This window comes from Amphiura filiformis, chromosome 7 (assembly GCF_039555335.1).
Source record: "Amphiura filiformis chromosome 7, Afil_fr2py, whole genome shotgun sequence".
Lineage (NCBI taxonomy): Eukaryota > Metazoa > Echinodermata > Ophiuroidea > Amphilepidida > Amphiuridae > Amphiura > Amphiura filiformis.
Window position 1 is genome coordinate 61,984,963 of NC_092634.1, and position 17,513 is coordinate 62,002,475.

The window sequence follows — 17,513 nt, forward strand, 5'->3', positions numbered from 1 at the left end:
GTACAAATTATAGTACAGATTTGGCTTTTTATACTCATTTTCATAATTATATTTCAAGTCAAATTTCTGTGTTTCCATGTGATGGGTCACATAATGGGCTATTCAGTTGAAATTCATATCCCCTGTGGAAGACATGGCAGTCGTCCACACAGAGTACATGTATGAATTTCAAATGGGGTTACCTGAATGGGTGGTTCCATTTGAAATCTACATCCCCCTGTGTGGGAGATTAAGGTCATGTCTTCCAAATAGGATGTGTGGATTTCAACTGGAATAACCCAATAAATACTATTAAATATCTTTGCACAATGCCGAAAAACAGGTAACTATAATTCATTCCCATCACATTTTGTACCAGCATCGGGTAGCAACCTTGGCAAAAATGGATTTTCACTATAAACTGTCGCCCTCAGTAAACATAATAATACAAAGGGATGCAGACAGGGATGGTTTATATTTGGATGTTATTCGGCACTATGCGTAATCACAACTATTACAAAATGATAAACTTACACATAAAAAAGACACGATGCTTCTCACAACAAAACAATTTTTGTTACTCAAAAGTTATTCTCTTTGATTTCATTAAAATATTAATGTAACAACAACAATTGTTGTTACTCTAAAGTTATTTTCTTTGATTCTCATTAAAATATTTATGTAAGAACTTACAATACCATTTGATTCAGTCGTTCTCGCTTTAAAACAGTGGAAACTAACAAAACTGCTTTTGTTAACACAAAATTCCTGATAACACAAAGTGTTTAAAAGTCCAATATAATAACCTGCTCCAGTCCATTTGGCGAGCCAGTAGCATCTGCATGTGATACATGTGCGATTAAAGGCAGTGTATCTGTAGGGCGGGGTCATATCGCACCAAATCTTGCGCTACAGATGCACAGCTTTTGATTGTGCATTAATACACTCCTAGATTTAGTAAGAACCAATCGGAGCACACATTACTAAATTACTAGGCGTGCATAAATATTGTATAATTGCACGGGCGTGCACTCCGCGTAGTACGAACGCGTTCATTTTTCTTGCGGGTGGATGCATTTTATTTATATTTGCTTGCATTTACCAACATTTGTAGTGACAATTTTGTTAACAGTTATAAAAATAGCAAAAATTTTCTAGTGTATGAAATAGGTTAATAAATGTGTGTCACTTGTTGCTCGAGAAATTGTACAAAATAATGCACTTGTACTGCGATGTTGATGCGTCTAATTCAAGACGCATCAACATCTCAGTACATGTGCATTATTTTGTACAATTTCACTCCCAACAAGTAATACGCATTTATTAACCTATAATTATCACCCCCGGATACTACTCTCTCAAGAAGGCCAATGGACTTTAAAAAACATACCTGTGCAAATTAAAAACAGATGGGTGGGGGTGGGGGTGGAGCAGATTCAAGCAACAGACCTCTCTCTATCTCAATTCCATTATTGCCAGACTTGGTCTGAGTGGATCACATAACAGTCTGGCCAAAGTCTGGTCAAATTAGTGGAACATGACACCATCCATAAACCTTTTGTTATCTCATATCACATGATCTCTGACAACTAAAGCATGTTCTATCATAAGTTTGTAACATGCCCTTTAACCATTTGTGTAAGATGCATGCATTTTGGCATCAGTCATGTTCCACCATACATTGGACAGACTTTTAGTTCAGGAACTGTAACAGCCAAGTCAAAGAATTCCAGTATCAAATCACTGTATAAATTAAAAAACACTCCTGCAACCTTAAGGATGAAATCAAAACTTGACCGGCGGTCTACTGCCAGTTCCTCCCGGTTCCGTCCTCTTGCTATTGTTCTAAACAATGGCAACCGGGCGGAACTGGATGGAAACGCTCGTTGAGTTTTAATTTCATCCCTTATTGGTTCTTACCCATGTGATATGACACAATATCACACACTTAAGCGTTTGGGTGTAGACGCGATACTCGTAAACGCTATTTGAACCAATCAAAGGTGTATAGCAACAACGGGACTGATCAATTTTAAGCCCTAGGTAATTCCATGTAAAATTTAGGATTTAATTTGATTAAAATTTGGTATACTTATGATACTTTTATTTGAATTGAAGTTCTTAAGAATAAGAACTTGGGCATAAAACAACTCAGCTTCTCCTCATTTTACTTAAAATAATGATGTCGCCTGTGTTATATGAGACTCCAGCAGCTAAAAATAATACCTTTATTCTCTAAATCAATGATAAATGAACCAATTAAGCGTAACTCTGATAGAATGTGAGTGGAGGATAACTATGGCAATAAACATTAGCAAAATGTCACCTTTGTGAACAGGTGAAAGTATTAGGCTATTCAAGTTGGAATCCATAAACCCCCTAGGACAGAGATTACCTTAATCTTCAACACAAGGAGTGTGAGTTCAAAATGGGGTTATCTGAATAGGCAACACCATCTGAAATCTACACCACCTATGTGGAAGATTAAGGTCACATCTTTCAAGGGGGTGTATGGATTTAAACTGGAATTGCCCATTATCATCGTGAACGGAATCATCAACTTCAAAAACCAACTCTCAAAACAAAAGTCTTTGCCCTTTTTTTATATTTATTAATTCAAGGGTGTCTATTCTTCCGTTATTATAACCCAACAAAGGATGGGGAATACTTTTTCATATTTTAATATGGAAGATTTTAAAGAAATTGATGACAAAAATGTAAACAAATTTGGAAAAAAAAACCCAATAACCACCAAATCATAAAGTTATAAATGATGTGTGACCAAATATAACCAATTGGTGCATCCATTCCTGTAACCTGAGGACTCCCTATGAAGTTCAATTGAGTCATCTTGGGATGAGGACCCATTGTGAGTGATCAAGGGGGTGAGTCTAATGTCGGTGATATGGGCAGAAAAGGTATTCAATTTTTTTTTAATTCTTATTGGCTACAATGTATAACATGTTTAAGGGGGTACTACACCCCAGGCAAATTTTGTGCCTATTTTTGCATTTTTCTCAAAAATTATAGCGTATTGGTGACAAGTAAGATATGTATATTATAGGGGCAAGGACTACAACTACAGCACTGAAAATTCAGCAACTCAAGGCAAAGGAGTTATTGATTTATTGATCAAATATTGGGTTTCCCTCATTTTTGACTGTAACTCCACAACTGTTACCTTTGTTGCAATAAAATTTCCAGTGCAGTATAGTTGTAGTCCTTGCCCCTATAATATACATATCTTACTTGTCACCATTGCGCTATAATTTTTAAGAAAAAATGCAAAAATAGGCACACAATTGGGCAGGGGTGTAGTACCCCCTTAAGGTGCAACAAAACTTAGCATTTCTGAAACCTTGGGCTAGTAAGAGAACAAAACAAAAGTTTGATGACGTCCTGCTCTCTCCCACTCCAATATGAAATGTTGGAAATTCAAAATCAAACCTGAAAGGTCAACTTTGAGTAATGTTTTGACTAGTTTTCAAACGTAATCAGACTTTTTGACTCCCTCCCACCTCAAGAAAGAACTTCCGTTTATAGGACGTCATCACATTTTTGGTTTGTTCCCTGGTGTACAAAACTTGAAATCAATATTTTTGACCAGATAAAATATCTAACACTTCCCATAATGCATTTCTCCCATTTCAATTTTCTGTACTGATTTGATATCTAGTGCAAGATGGGTTGAAAGTGACGAAATAAATTAAACAGAGCACATCCAGATTTTGCAAAATGTGTTTATTTCTTCACTATCCACCCATGCTTAGCCAGTCTATTCACAAAATGATAACAAAGGGAACCTGCACAAAGTAATTGGAGTGCAATTGATGAAATGAGGGGATGTATCATGTTGCAAAGGATACTGGGAAGGGTTAGCTATCTTCGCTGATTTACGACATTAGACTCATTTTCTTGATCGTGTCACATCTGGTGAAGAATAATGGCAGCATCAGGCAATGATGTTGCCTTTCCGGAAGAATAAACCTTCTCCCTATTCATTATTTCTGTTTAAAAAACAGTGAAGCTTCATTTCTTCTTCTTCATCGCAGCACTATGATCGCTTCCTCCACCGCTCTTTCGTTTTCTCTTCTGTTTCTTCGCTGAATTGTTCCCGACAGCCGGCGTGGTAGGTGCACTCTTCACACCACCTGCAGCCGGCGTTGTAGGTACACTCTTCACACCACCTGCGCTTTCTCCGCCCCCACCACCGCCTTTCTTCTTTTTCTTCATGTTTGCTACTTTACTGTTATTATTACTATCTTGTTTGGCAGCACTAACTTGTCCTTGACCTTCACTAGGCTTTTTAACGTTCTCTTTTGCTTTGCCTTTCTTACCAGGCACAGACGACTCTCCTTGCTTTTTGCCACTTTGGGAAGGACTCATTCCATTTGCAAGTGGCTTTTCAGATCTTTGTAAAGTTCTCTTACCACTTTTCTTTTTATTAGACTTCTTGTCAGCTGACTGAGTACTTGTTTCACTATGTTTCTCCTGTTTCTTTACAGATTCTTCCGCTTTCTGAGATGACGAACCCTGAGCACCATCGGCAGCCGATGCCTTGGCAGCAGCCGCTCTCAGCTTTTTCCCTTTCTTCATCCTGTTTCTCCTCTGATTACGCTTCTTCTGGAATTTTTGCTGCTTTGTCAGCTCCTTTGCTGCTGCTTTGCTCATCGTTTCTTTAATGCCTTCCTTGCTAGCTGGTTTTGGAGACTGTTGACCGCCTTTCTGACCGGGTGGTTTGCCAGGCTCTTTCCTGCCCTTCTCGGCTGGTTTAGGCGACTGCTGTGCTTGTGATTCTTTGTCCGACTTTTGAGGTTTCTTTTCTTTCTGTGCATTGGTCGCCTTGGCATCGGAACTATCTGTATCAGCAGCTGCATCTGTTTTACCATCTGTAAAAATATGATCAAATGATTAGGTAAATAGTTTAATGGGCCATTCCAGTTGTATTCATACACCCCCTTTGGAAGACATGACTTTAATCTCCCACACAGGGAGTGTGAATTTCAAATAGGGTTTCCTGAATGGGTGACTCTGTTTGAAATTTACACCCCCTGTGTGGGAGATTAACGCCATGTCTTCCATAGGGGGTGTATGGAATAGCCCAAAGCTGCAATCCCATGCATGAGCAAGGAGGGGTGGGGCCATGGCCCCCTCACTTATGTCAACCGGTTGGGCACCCCAGTCCATTCATTTCCAAAATTCAGTTTTTTACATGATGTACATGTATGTACTTAAGGTGGTACTACACCCCTTGATAAATTTGTGACTATTTTTTGTATTTTTCTCAAAAAATAATAACACAATGTTAGTAAGTTATGTATTTTATAGGGGCAAGGAATCCAGTTCCTACACTGGAATTTCAGTGACTCAAGACAAGCGGTACGTTATTTATGATAAGAAAAGAGGTACCGCCAGAATGTACCTCATTTCTTAACATATAATCAACCACACTTGTCTTGAATCACTGAAATTTCAGTGAAGTAATTGGATTCCTTGCCCCTATAATATACGTAACATTTGTTACCAGTGTGTACTTATTTTTTGAGAAAAATGCAAAATTAGTCACAAAATTTTCAGGGGGATGTAGTGCCACCGTAAGTAAATTAACATACCCTGCAAAAATCAAGACTTTATTGTACAGTAGTTTTCACAAAATCTGAGATTTAAGTATCAGTAATGATCTCCTTTACTTGTCTACTTACATAATATTTGTTAGTACCAACTTGCGACTTTACGCCAATTTTGTGATAGCAGGCCACGTACATGTATAGGCAGATTGTACAGAGTGCTGTGGGCCTGTTTGAACATCATAAATCAAGGTTATACCAACATGACAACTTACCTTTATCAGGAATGTTATTTGAGTATTTGTGTAGCTTGGCTACAAAGAACCCGTCCATGTTATGCGTGTGAGGATAGAAACGCCGGGTTAGCTTCATGGATTGGTGGAACTTGCGCTCACGGAACCTGTTGAGAGTGTAATATTGAAAATGGATTTTTAATTCAAAATACCAAAGCTATGAATGTACTTGTGCAGGATGCATAGCCCTATTGCCTACTAAACTTGCACAATGCTGGGGACATAATGTTGGGGGGGGGGGGGCACTGACCATGACTGGGGCACCTGGCTTGATTGGGGGGGCAGTAGCGTAGCCAGAATTTTAGTGTCAATTTTCTGTCCCATTTGTAGTCATTTTAAGGACACTTTACTCTTTGTTGTCAGCATGTCATCCCTAAAAATTGGGGGGGGGGGTGTCATCCTGATCTGGCTCCCCCTGGCACCGCTCCTGATTGGGGTGGGGGCACAAGCTGTTTTTCAGCAAAAAATTATGGGATTTTCTCAACTTTCAAATCAATTGCATGCATGTGCCCAACACACAAAATTTAAAATAAATAATTAATAATGACTATACTTCTACATGCATAAAACAACCATGTCCAAATAACAATCAAAATATACACTAAAATGGGCTACATTGTAGTCTAGTTGAAATCCAAACACCCATGATGACTTTCATCTTCCACCAAGGGAGAGTGAATTTCAAACTTCTCCTGTGTGGGAGATTAAGGTCATGTCTTCCATAAGCGGGGCTATGGATTTTAACTGGAATATAGCCCCAAGAGTATTTGAAATGTTACTTCACGCTTACCGTGTGAATCCATCCTTGCCAAAATCTAAGCCTGTAGGGACTAACTTCACGTTAAGCTTGCTCAAAGCATAGTTGATGACACACTCATTCTCCTCGACCTGGATTTGCATAATCATACAAAATAAAAATAAACAAGACGTAGAAAAAAACAAAATAGGTAACATATTTGTTCCATTAACCGCCCAGGGCACTTAACATTGTCAATTTGGGTGGGCGCTTACTTTTTACATACTTGCATCCATAAAAAATGGACCAAAATATTCATTCATCATCTGCAGTGTGCCATATGTGTCAGACCATGATCCAGATTTCCATGGGCAGTTAATAATAACGCAGTTTGCTTCTTGTAAAGTCACTGGGTAGGCGCTTATAGGGGCATGGGCGGGTAATGGAACAAATATGGTGCATTTTTGTAATAAGTCCCATCTCCCAACAGGCCTCAAACTGGTCTATTCCAGTTGAAATCCATACACCCGCTATGGAGGACATGACCTTGTTATCTCCCATACAGGGGTGTAAATTTCAAACGGAGTCACCCATTCTGGTAACACCGTTTGAAATTCACACTCCCTGTGTGGAAAATTAAAGTCATGTCTTACATAGGGGGTGTATGCATTTCAACTGGAATAGCCCATTACCTTACTTGCATTGCAATTTGAATGAAAAATGTATCTGTTCCAATATAACCATCACTAAGTGTGGTGCAAAAAGTGATAGAACTTTTTTCAATTAGTCAGCCTATCGATGTGTCAAGCAAATCCCTTTCTATACCTTTAACAAACTTTTGTGCTCCCGGTCAAGAGGTACAGTCCAACCTCTCTTATTATCCGGCCATAATGGGACCGAGCACTGTCCAGATAAGCAGATAGATGAATTGTGTGCATATCTGCATTCAATGACCTATGTGCTAAAATTGGGAACACAACAAAGTACTCAACTTATGTACATGTATGCTCTAGAGCATGAAACAAGTAGATTAAATTATGTGGTGCATAAAATGTGTCCCCACCCCCACCAGAAGGGCGGTTCTTGGTCTTTCATCTCCCGTATGTCCAGATATAAAAGGTTGGACTGCAATGTTAACTCACCAGCACTGAACATGTTGAATAGACCACACACCCGCCTGTTGCTGACTTTGAATCAACTGAATCGATAGCTGCTAGCAGCAACTGTTTCTGAAGCAGCGTGCAGCGGTCAAGATCCTTGTGGTCCTTATTGGTCTTCACCGATGTATCCTTGGCGATGACCCCTGTACCACTGCAGGGGGCGTCTAGTAAGACTCGATCAAACCCTCCGATGATCTGTGTTGGATACAAAATTGTTTTGTTACAAGAGGTTGTTATCATATTGAGGGCTCAGTGCAACATACACTGCCTCAACTCCATTTGACCATTTTGAGAAATTGTGTTTTCAGAATTCTGGCCTTGTACGCCTTGGAATAATATACGCATATGTTTCACTATAAACTGTGGCTTTTTATTGGGTTTGAAAATGCACACATGTCTCTGTTGGCACTGAAAAAGCCATTTATCATCAAACATGGACGCGAGGCAGAGCTGGGCTGAGACTTTGACATCAAGATTTACTTCTGAATAATAAGCTCATTTTATTTGTCAAAACGCGAACGTGATGCACTGTATTTTTCGGGTATTGTGATAAATGTTTTAACATTAAAACATTTTGCTTGGACCTCAGAATACCCTTCAGGATATTCCTCTGCTCCTACATGTACCTGTAAATTGCAAAATATTTAGATTTTTCACAACCCTCAAAACAACTGATGCGCAGTCATAACTTCAAAGAATAAGATCGGCACTGTCAAGTTGCGCTAAAACAACATTACTGATTTTGACAACAAAAAATTGAATATCAATTGCGATCATCTGACAGAGAAGCTGATCATAGCGGATAATTATTTTGAGGACCAGGAGGCCTTATCTTATTCATCTTAAATATTGGCTCATAAGACATTCAAAAACACTCTACAACATGGGCCAAAGACAGCAGTAATACATCTGCCATTGTATCAGCAGAGAAAACCTCACATCCGTTCAGCCCTAATTATGATGACCTAAAAGTAATCTATCAAGCAGCCATGTCAAGAAAGAAAAAATACATGGGCTATATAACAGTAGCTATAATATCAGCCTACTAGAATTGCAGTACAATATGAATGATTAGTTCAAGTCCCAGTCAGTTTCTACTTCTTACTGCCTGCATCGAAGCCAGATTAAAAAATTCTAGCTTGCATCTGACGTCACCTGTCGATCAAACTTGGAAAACGATTTGTTTACGATCTATCATATGAGTTAGCTTGAAATTCCCCTGGACAAGGAACTTGCTGCTAATTTGTCTCGTTATAACCCGTACGAAACTCGGGGAGCTGATCCTGGTTGTAAAAGTTATATGTGGAATGTCTAGGGTGTGTGCTCTTGAAGCAGCAAAGTCCCTGAATTGTTTATGGAATGATGTGGGGCCGTAGTGGTCAGCGACAACCTGTAAAGTGTGCTGAGGCTTGTGGATCAACGTCTAAGCATTGTGCCTGGGCATAGAGCACAATAAATCACTGCGCTTTTTTTTTACCATAATTTCCCTCCATTTTCTGTCATTCCTTTTCTCAGATGAAGGCACCAGATAAATCAACCCTACTTTTATGCGCTACTAACCAATCAAGGGTCATGGGGGGTTAGATTGACAGTGACGTCAGATGTAAAATAGTCTTTCTAATAGTCTCAGATTATACTCAGTACTTGCCTTTGGAAATGATCGTCCATCCTCGTTACTAACCACGGTATTGGTAACCCCACAGCGGTGAATGTTTCCAACGAGACCTTTGATTCTATCTGCGTTTGCGTCGTTAGCAAACAACATGCCGGTGTTCTTCATCAGAGCAGCTATCACAAGAAATGCAACAAAAATTCTTAGTCAGTGGGAGTGGTTAAGCCCCTGAGCACTACCTGCCAATCTAACATTGCCACTGATTGATCAATTACATGATATCTTCACTTTTATCACCAATCAGAATGGAGCTTTGCAAATAATTCACCCCATTTTTTTGTGTGGTTAAATTATTCTAACAATGTTGCTGATTGGTACAATTGATAATGAAAACTTCTTTTTGGCCAATCAGCAGGTAGTTCTCATGGGGTTAAGCTTGAATATAAGCTCTAAATATCAATGGCTCCTGGGTGTCATCTGTGAGACCATAGATGATGGTGGTTACATTATATTGTTGCTGGTGGAACTTAGTACAAAAGAACATACGAGGACATTCCGCAAACATGGGTAGCATTTTCGGCCATTTGGTATATCAATGACTCCTTTTTTCTAGGCCAATTTTGGTATATGGAAGGGTCCTTTTTTCAAAATTTCCTCAATTTGTAAAATACATGCAGGCCAATTTTGCCTCATTTAGAAATTTCCCAAAATTTGAGGGGGGTGGAGGAAGTTAAGACAATTTGTGTTCAATTTGGCCAAAAATTTTGAATTCTGGTACATCGATGGGTCCAAACTTCTTGAAAAATTGGTATATTGATGGGTCCACTTTCAAGTTCTCAGTGGCATGCCCCTACCCAAACCAAACTTGAGTACCCACAGGCATTGTTGCAACTTCTTGAGGTGTAAACTTATTTGAGTCACTTGAAACTAAGATTTTTAAGGGGGTACTACACCCCTGTGGTAAATTTGTGACTATTTTTGCATTTTTCTCAAAAAAAATAACACACTGGTAACAAAAGTTATGTATATTATTGGGGCAAGGAATCCAATTACTACACGGAAATTTCAGTGACTCATTAAAGACAAGCGGTTTAGTATACACATGTATATGATAGGAAACAAGGTACATCCTAGTGGTACCTAATTTCTTATCACAAATAACAAACCGCTTGTCTTGGGTCACTGAAATTCCAGTGTAGTAATTGGATTCATTGCCCCTATAATATACATAACTTTTGTTACCACTGTGTTATTAGTTTTTGAGAAAAATGCAAAAATAGACACAAATTTATCGAGGAGTGTAGTACCCCCTTAATAGTGTTGCCTCAAAGTTATTCCTCTCCACATATTATACCTTCCCCATTCCTCACTAAGCAATGTTAGGAGAATAAGTGTTCAGATGCAAAAACCAGTACAAAGAAAATAATATAAAAATATGTGCTACTTTTGAAAATAGCTTCCAAAACTACCTCGTAATTTTTTTTATAGTAGATTACGGCCATGTCTCCCGTAGGGGTGAATGGATTTCAACTGGAATAAAGCCCACGCAAATTTTGAACTTGCTCAAATGTACATGTTAGACTTTCTCACTCACCAATATAAGTGCTTTTTCCTCCCGGTGAAGCACACATGTCGAGAATCTTCTCTTTTTCCTGCGGGCAGAGGGCCATCACTGGTAGAAAACTGGACGCACCTTGCAGCATATAATGACCAGCCAAGTATTCTGGAGTAGCACCTGATGAAAGAAATAACAGAGTGCATGTTGAATCAAGATTCAAACAAAACTAAAGAACAAAATTGCAGTATTCTAATCTTAATTTTGTTCCGCATCCATGGGACTTCTACAGAAAGGTGTGAAGGGAGTGGCTAACCTAATCATGTGACCAACCTAGTCATGTGACTCACAGGGTAACTCAGGATCACATGACTTTTTTTTACAATTTACAAATTGTGTGCATAAATTTCATGCTTTTTACCCCCCCCCTGAAAATCATAGACATGGGGAAAATAAAACCCATTACAATGAGCCTTAGGGTCTCAAGTATAGAACCCATACCTTTTCCTATCAGGGGTAGCATTAAGGCCTGAAAGTCGGGGGTTGTTTTCCTGTGTTCACTCTCGAGCTTGCAGAAAATCCAAATACATGGAGTGAAAATTAAATCTCGGGGGTGAAAAATATTTTGCAGTGTAGTCAGGGGTAGGAGTAAGGTCCAAAAGTAGAGGGTCAGAGTTCACCCCGAGCTTGCACATTCCCAATATATGGAGGGTGAAAAATTAATATTTTTTAAATTTAGGGGGTCATTCACCCCCGATCGGGGATTAACGCTACCCCTGTTTCCTATCAAGTGTGGGCTTTAACTTCTCAATATTTGAGGACACACACTGCTAGCCTTAAGCAATGTGGAAATCAATAATAAACCACTTTTTTCAACCAAGATGTTTCAAAAATGATATTTCCATGCTATCTTGTGTAGTAAGCTTACCAAGGTGCACACATGGTCCGTAATTGGCGAAAATCTGGTTGTAAACCCGGAAGTGAACCGGAAGTGAACCGGAAGTCATCATTCCTAAGTTCATAGTTTGTCATTCAGCGTGAGTTTTAAGCTTATACCCAATTATTTTAACGGGAATTATCGTTCTAAAATGACCTCTAATAAACACCCCCCTTTTGGAAAATACAATGCCCCAGGGGACGACTATTCGAAGAAATACAGTAAGTGAAGTCTGCTCTAATCCTCAGGCACAAATAAAATTAAGCATTTTGGTCCGACTTACACTCCAGCAAAGAATATTGGCATTGATATAGGACCACTGTTATTTACAGGGTGAATATGATGGAGCACCGAACTTTTGATCCAGAGGTCATCAGTTCAAACCCAAGATCAGTTTGTAATTGACCAACTCACCTACTGGAACAGATGAGTCAAAGATGACCAAACCCACTTTAGACCATTTGGCTAAAGGATCCAGATTCACCCCTCTGTTAATCAGTGCCTGTTCAAAACAAAATCGAACAAACAATTATTAAAGATAGCAGTGTAGCAAATTCATCTAATTTGACAATGTTACTATCTTTTCTCGTGGGTGTCAACTGCAGACGACATGGTTCAATTTTGTTTTTTTACAAAATTTTTAGAATATTTGTAAATGTTCATAACCATATTTGCAATCAGCATTAAAAATGCATTAAAATGAGTACAAACATGCCTAGTATTGGTTCAGGCTGTGGTTCTCAGATAGCTCTTGATATTTTGAGAAATTATGATATAAAATTGGATCGGTTGAGCCCATATTTATTGGTCGAGCTATGAGTTTTAAAATATTGGACGAGACGTAGTCGAGTCCAATATTTTAAAACTCATAGCAAGACCAATAAATATTGGGCGTAAAACATCCAATTTTATCATTATTATGTGTTGGATCCAATATTTTCACACACTTGGATCCATCAAAACATAATAATGTCAAAACTTGGGGACTTTTAATATTGAAGCCTACAATGTATATGGCTAGCATGCAAAGCATTAAAGCAAAAAAAAATAAATGAAAAAAAATAACCAAAATTTTTAATGATCAAATTCGACAGCAGGACAGAATTGGTCTCAAAACATGACACCTCCAAATTGGGCTATTCCAATTGAAATCCTCACCCCCTATGGACGATGTGACATTAAACTTCCACACAGGGAGTGTGAATTTCATCAAATGAATTACCTGCATGATACTCCATTTGAAATCTACACTCCCTGTGTGGAAGAATAAGGTAATGTTTTCAAATGAATCTCAACTGGAATATCCCATTAACAAAGTCACCACTTGTTAGAGGGACATACACTATGGACCACAATGGCCTCATCCCAATGGCATAGTTCAATAACCTCAATTAAACAATAAAGAGTGCTAAATGTGACCTTAAGCTGCAGAGTATGAGTTTCTGTACTCAAATTTTCAACGGTTATTCAATGAATGTACAAATGTATTGAGGATAAAGAACTGTGCCCTGATAGATGAGCATGTTGTGGATCCTAGTGATAATTTGTGAGTATTTAAAGCAATATTGTGAAATTTGACAATAAAAAGTCGATTTCCCCCCTACAAAATGTTAGTTTTCACTATCAGATATATACCCCCCTTCTAATTTCAAGCCCAACAAATCAGGTAAAAACAAAATCTGTTTCATTCCAGCGCCTATCGCGTCTGGCGATCCTTACTGATGTCAATTCAGCGCATGTGTTATGAACATCATGTAGATTCATGCATGGATGTATATAACCTTATTAGGCCCATTGTAATACAAAAATAGAAAAAGATTTAGTGAAGAATTATTTTGGGTAAATTGTTTCCCCAGTATTTTTGCCAAAATTTGACCTCAAATTGATACGTCAAAAGTTAATCATTCTAAATATGTATACTTTTACTTATGTTAGACCAACAATATTATGTAGCAGTTATATTATCAGGTCCAAGGTTCATGCACAAAACGAGCTGGATATGGTCTAACATTAAACCTGTTCTATGGAAGGATCCTTCTACTCTTTTTCATTCTTTTCCTCCTTTACTCGTAACATCCAAAAGTTAGGCTGCATGTCTTCGCCCTTAAGGGATCTGGGATGAGCGTTTTGACAGTATTTTTTTGTTGGACATGAGAGCACATCAGACATATCGAATTGCATTCTGAAAACGAAGAATGTCTTTCTGATATCAAATAATTTTCATTTTTTGAAATTCACGATATAATACAAATTTTATGACAAATTATTAAAATTTGATATTTTTTACATTTTTGAAATATAACAGTCCTCGAAGTAAATTTTATAAATCTAATGATATATTCTTAAAGTGTATGTAGCTGGGAGAAATGCCGACGATCAATTGAAATTTTTGACCTTTCATATTGAAGATATGTATTTTTTTCCCAAAAAGACCTAAATTTGTTGGGGTTTTGGGGAAAAATCCATATCTCCAATACGAAAGGTCAAAATTTTCAATTGATCGTCGGCTTTTCATCCCACCTACATACACTTTAAGTATAAATTGTCAGATTTATAAAGTTTACTTCGAGTACTGTTAAATATCAAAAATATCAATTTTAATCATTTTGCCATAAAATGTGTATTACATTGCGAATTTCAAAAAAGAAAAATTATTTGACATCAGAAGGACATTCTTCGTATTCAGAATGCAATTAGATATGTGCTCTAATGTCCCATAATAAATACTGTCCAAACGTTCATACCCCATCCCTTAACAGGATCTACAATATTATAGAATAATTATACCAAAATCTTCCTTCTCCTTCAACTAATCTCCATAGTTATACATTTTGTACATGGTCTACATTTAGACTTGGTCTAACTTTTTTTGTGCATACAGACGTAAAGGTTTCCATAATTGCAGCCTTCAACGTACCTGTGCTAGATCCCGGCGTCTTGTCTTCAATGTATTGGTGCGTATTGTCACTGGTCTAGGCACCTCATTAGCTTCAAGAAATTCTATCAACTATAATCATACAGAATCAAGATAATGAATAAGTGTAGTTTTCGCAAGGGCTTTGACTTTTTGCAGGGTTTGCAGGTTTTGGAGCAGGTGTGAAAAACCATAGCTTAAACCACTTTTTGTTCACTTGGCAAAAACACCATTTTGTCCATTTTTGCCTGTAAAAGTTAGAGAATCAAGGTATTGTTTTTAGCCACTGGAGTGCATCTATCGTCTCATATAACACGGCGACATCATTATTTTAAGTAAAACAACGAGGCGGAGCCGAGTTGTTTTACGCTAAAAATAATGATGTCGCTCGTGTTATATGAGACGATAGATGCACGACAGTGGCTAAAAACAATACCTTTATTCTCATTCTTAAACACTTCAATTCAAAATAATAAAAATATCATAAGTATTACAAATTTTAATCAAATTAAATTCTACATTTTAGTACAAGGAATTACCTAGGGCTTAAAATCGATCAGTCCCGTTGTTGCAGTGCGCCTCCCATTGGTTCAAAAAGCGAGTACGCGTATCGCGTCGATGCACACACGCTGACCCGTGTGATATTGTGTCATATCACACGGGTAAGAACCAATAAGATTGCAGGAACATTCTCAAGTGTTTTAAGAATGAGTTTTAAAACTAAATGTAAAGGTAAAAGTAAATCTCTTTATGACATCAACATCCAGTTCCTGATATTTTTTTTTAATATCAGCCAATTTCCGTAATTCTGGAAATTTCCAGAAAAGTTACATCTCTGGGGCTTACCTCAGACAGAGGGAAGATATCCATGATCTTTTCAATCAGAAACTCATTATAACTGTAGTACGTCATCAGGTCCTCCTTCAAGCGCTCCAGATATTCAGTTCTTGACCTACAAGGCAGGTGAACAAATTTAAGACCGGGTATAAATAATAATAATGATATCCACAGTTCAACCGAGATTTTACTCTGTATTTACGACCTCTTTCCAAATTGGGCTATTCCATTTGGAGGATTTGGGAAATATCTTCGACAGGGGGGGGGGGGGGGGGGGTATGAATTTCAAATTGAATTTGCCCATCAACCATCTCTATTTGAAACTCCACCACCCATGTGGCAGATTCAGGTTGATTCTTTCTCGGAGTGTGCATGAAATTCAAATGAAGCTGCCTATAATGTGTTCATTCCGTTTGAAATTCATACTCCCCCTGTATGTGGAAGATATTTCCAACATCTTCCACAGGGGTACTCTGGATTTTAAATGGAATAGCCCATTTAGTCCAAAAGCCATCTCTCACCCCAAAAAAGCCCCCATGTTTTTACATTTTTCTCTCACTGAAAGCCCCTTACTTTGAAAGTCTTAACTTTTTAAATTTTATTTCAAAGTGCTCCACCCCAAAGGGCAACACACCCAACCATCACATAAAGTTTGTGGTACATAATTTTGAAAAAAATTTTTTTGAAAATTCAAACCTACCTATCTTGTACTCTTCTGATTTTAAAGTCTCCCAGCACTTCCATCACTTCTTTAATTCTCTGGTAGACGTATGACAGCTCCGGTGGCTTGACAGGTGCAACGGTTGTCAAGGAAACTAATGTAAGATGATTTATGGTAGTATGTTATAAAAGTATATTTTACACATGTTATTTTAGATTCTAATTTACCTGGATAACTAGTCAAACATGTTCCAATTTTTGCTTTGCAAGATGCTAACTAACATCACTTAACAATTGGAAGTCGGCACGAATGAATTTGTCATCACTTCCGGGATCGTGCGTTGCATAATGGGACTCGAGCAATGCCTGACTGGGATATAATTTAAGGAATACGGAAATTGCTATACATGGTGGGCACATCGTTGAAAGCATAAAAATATTGCATTGTGATATTGAAAATTTAAGCACGATATCATAAGGCACGATATCACACACATTAAAGGATATAAAAATATTGCATTGTGATATTGAACATTATTTATGGATTCAATCATGTTTCACCGTTGTTCATCACCGATTAACAAGGATGCGTCCACGACGTCTGCGTGGTTTACTTCGCGAGGGCAGCCCGAGCGAAGTAAACCACGCAGACGCGCCGGACCCGAGTCAACCTTAAATTGAAGGATTTCATAAAAATATTGCATCGTGATATTGAAAATTATAGCGCGATATCATCGTAAGGCTTGATCATATTGTACACTTAAACTTTAAGGATATCTTCCTGTTCAATCTCCTCTCCACTTGGTAGCTTAAACGTCTCCATTTGCGCAAGGTTGGTTTGTAATTCGGCCTCAGCAAGCAATCTACAAACAATGAAAAACCACGTGTTAATGGATTATGGAAAATTTCCATTTAATATCATACAAATATTTTAACTGTCTATGTGTGTGATGTCAAAATATGATCGCAAAGTGAAAGATGGACTGTTCCATTCGCAAGTTTAAAAGCCAAATATTGATTATATTTTGTCCTTTGCACAAATATAAGACAGTTGATATTTGTTTTATATCACTCATACATAAATTCTAACTAAAAATTAATATTTAACTCCCAGTTTTTCAATACGATTTCTGATTTTGCAGTGATAAATTAATATACTTGGGTCCATTCTAAAATCGATGAGTCCAAGAAATAGCTCTTATTCTGGTGCATGCGTACTACAGTGCAGCACTGTGTGGTATAGTAAAGACTATTACACAGAGG

At 37.9% G+C, this 17,513-nt stretch overlaps 1 protein-coding gene across 2 annotated transcripts in view; it reads right to left on the reverse strand.

Annotated features, from left to right (window-relative positions):
* Positions 1–3,405: 3,405 nt before the first annotated feature.
* LOC140157438 (uncharacterized) overlaps positions 3,406–17,513 on the reverse strand; it is a 28,385-nt gene continuing 14,277 nt past the window's right edge. For both annotated transcript variants that reach the window (XM_072180642.1, XM_072180641.1), the window contains 11 exons: positions 17,028–17,113; positions 16,291–16,384; positions 15,600–15,705; positions 14,757–14,846; positions 12,254–12,341; positions 10,942–11,082; positions 9,384–9,523; positions 7,718–7,930; positions 6,630–6,727; positions 5,822–5,946; positions 3,406–4,868 (listed from right to left, as the gene is read on the reverse strand). In XM_072180642.1, the coding sequence (XP_072036743.1) occupies positions 4,009–4,868; positions 5,822–5,946; positions 6,630–6,727; positions 7,718–7,930; positions 9,384–9,523; positions 10,942–11,082; positions 12,254–12,341; positions 14,757–14,846; positions 15,600–15,705; positions 16,291–16,384; positions 17,028–17,113 (2,041 nt within the window). In that variant the 3' untranslated portion in view covers positions 3,406–4,008. The remainder of the gene's footprint in view (positions 4,869–5,821; positions 5,947–6,629; positions 6,728–7,717; positions 7,931–9,383; positions 9,524–10,941; positions 11,083–12,253; positions 12,342–14,756; positions 14,847–15,599; positions 15,706–16,290; positions 16,385–17,027; positions 17,114–17,513) is intronic.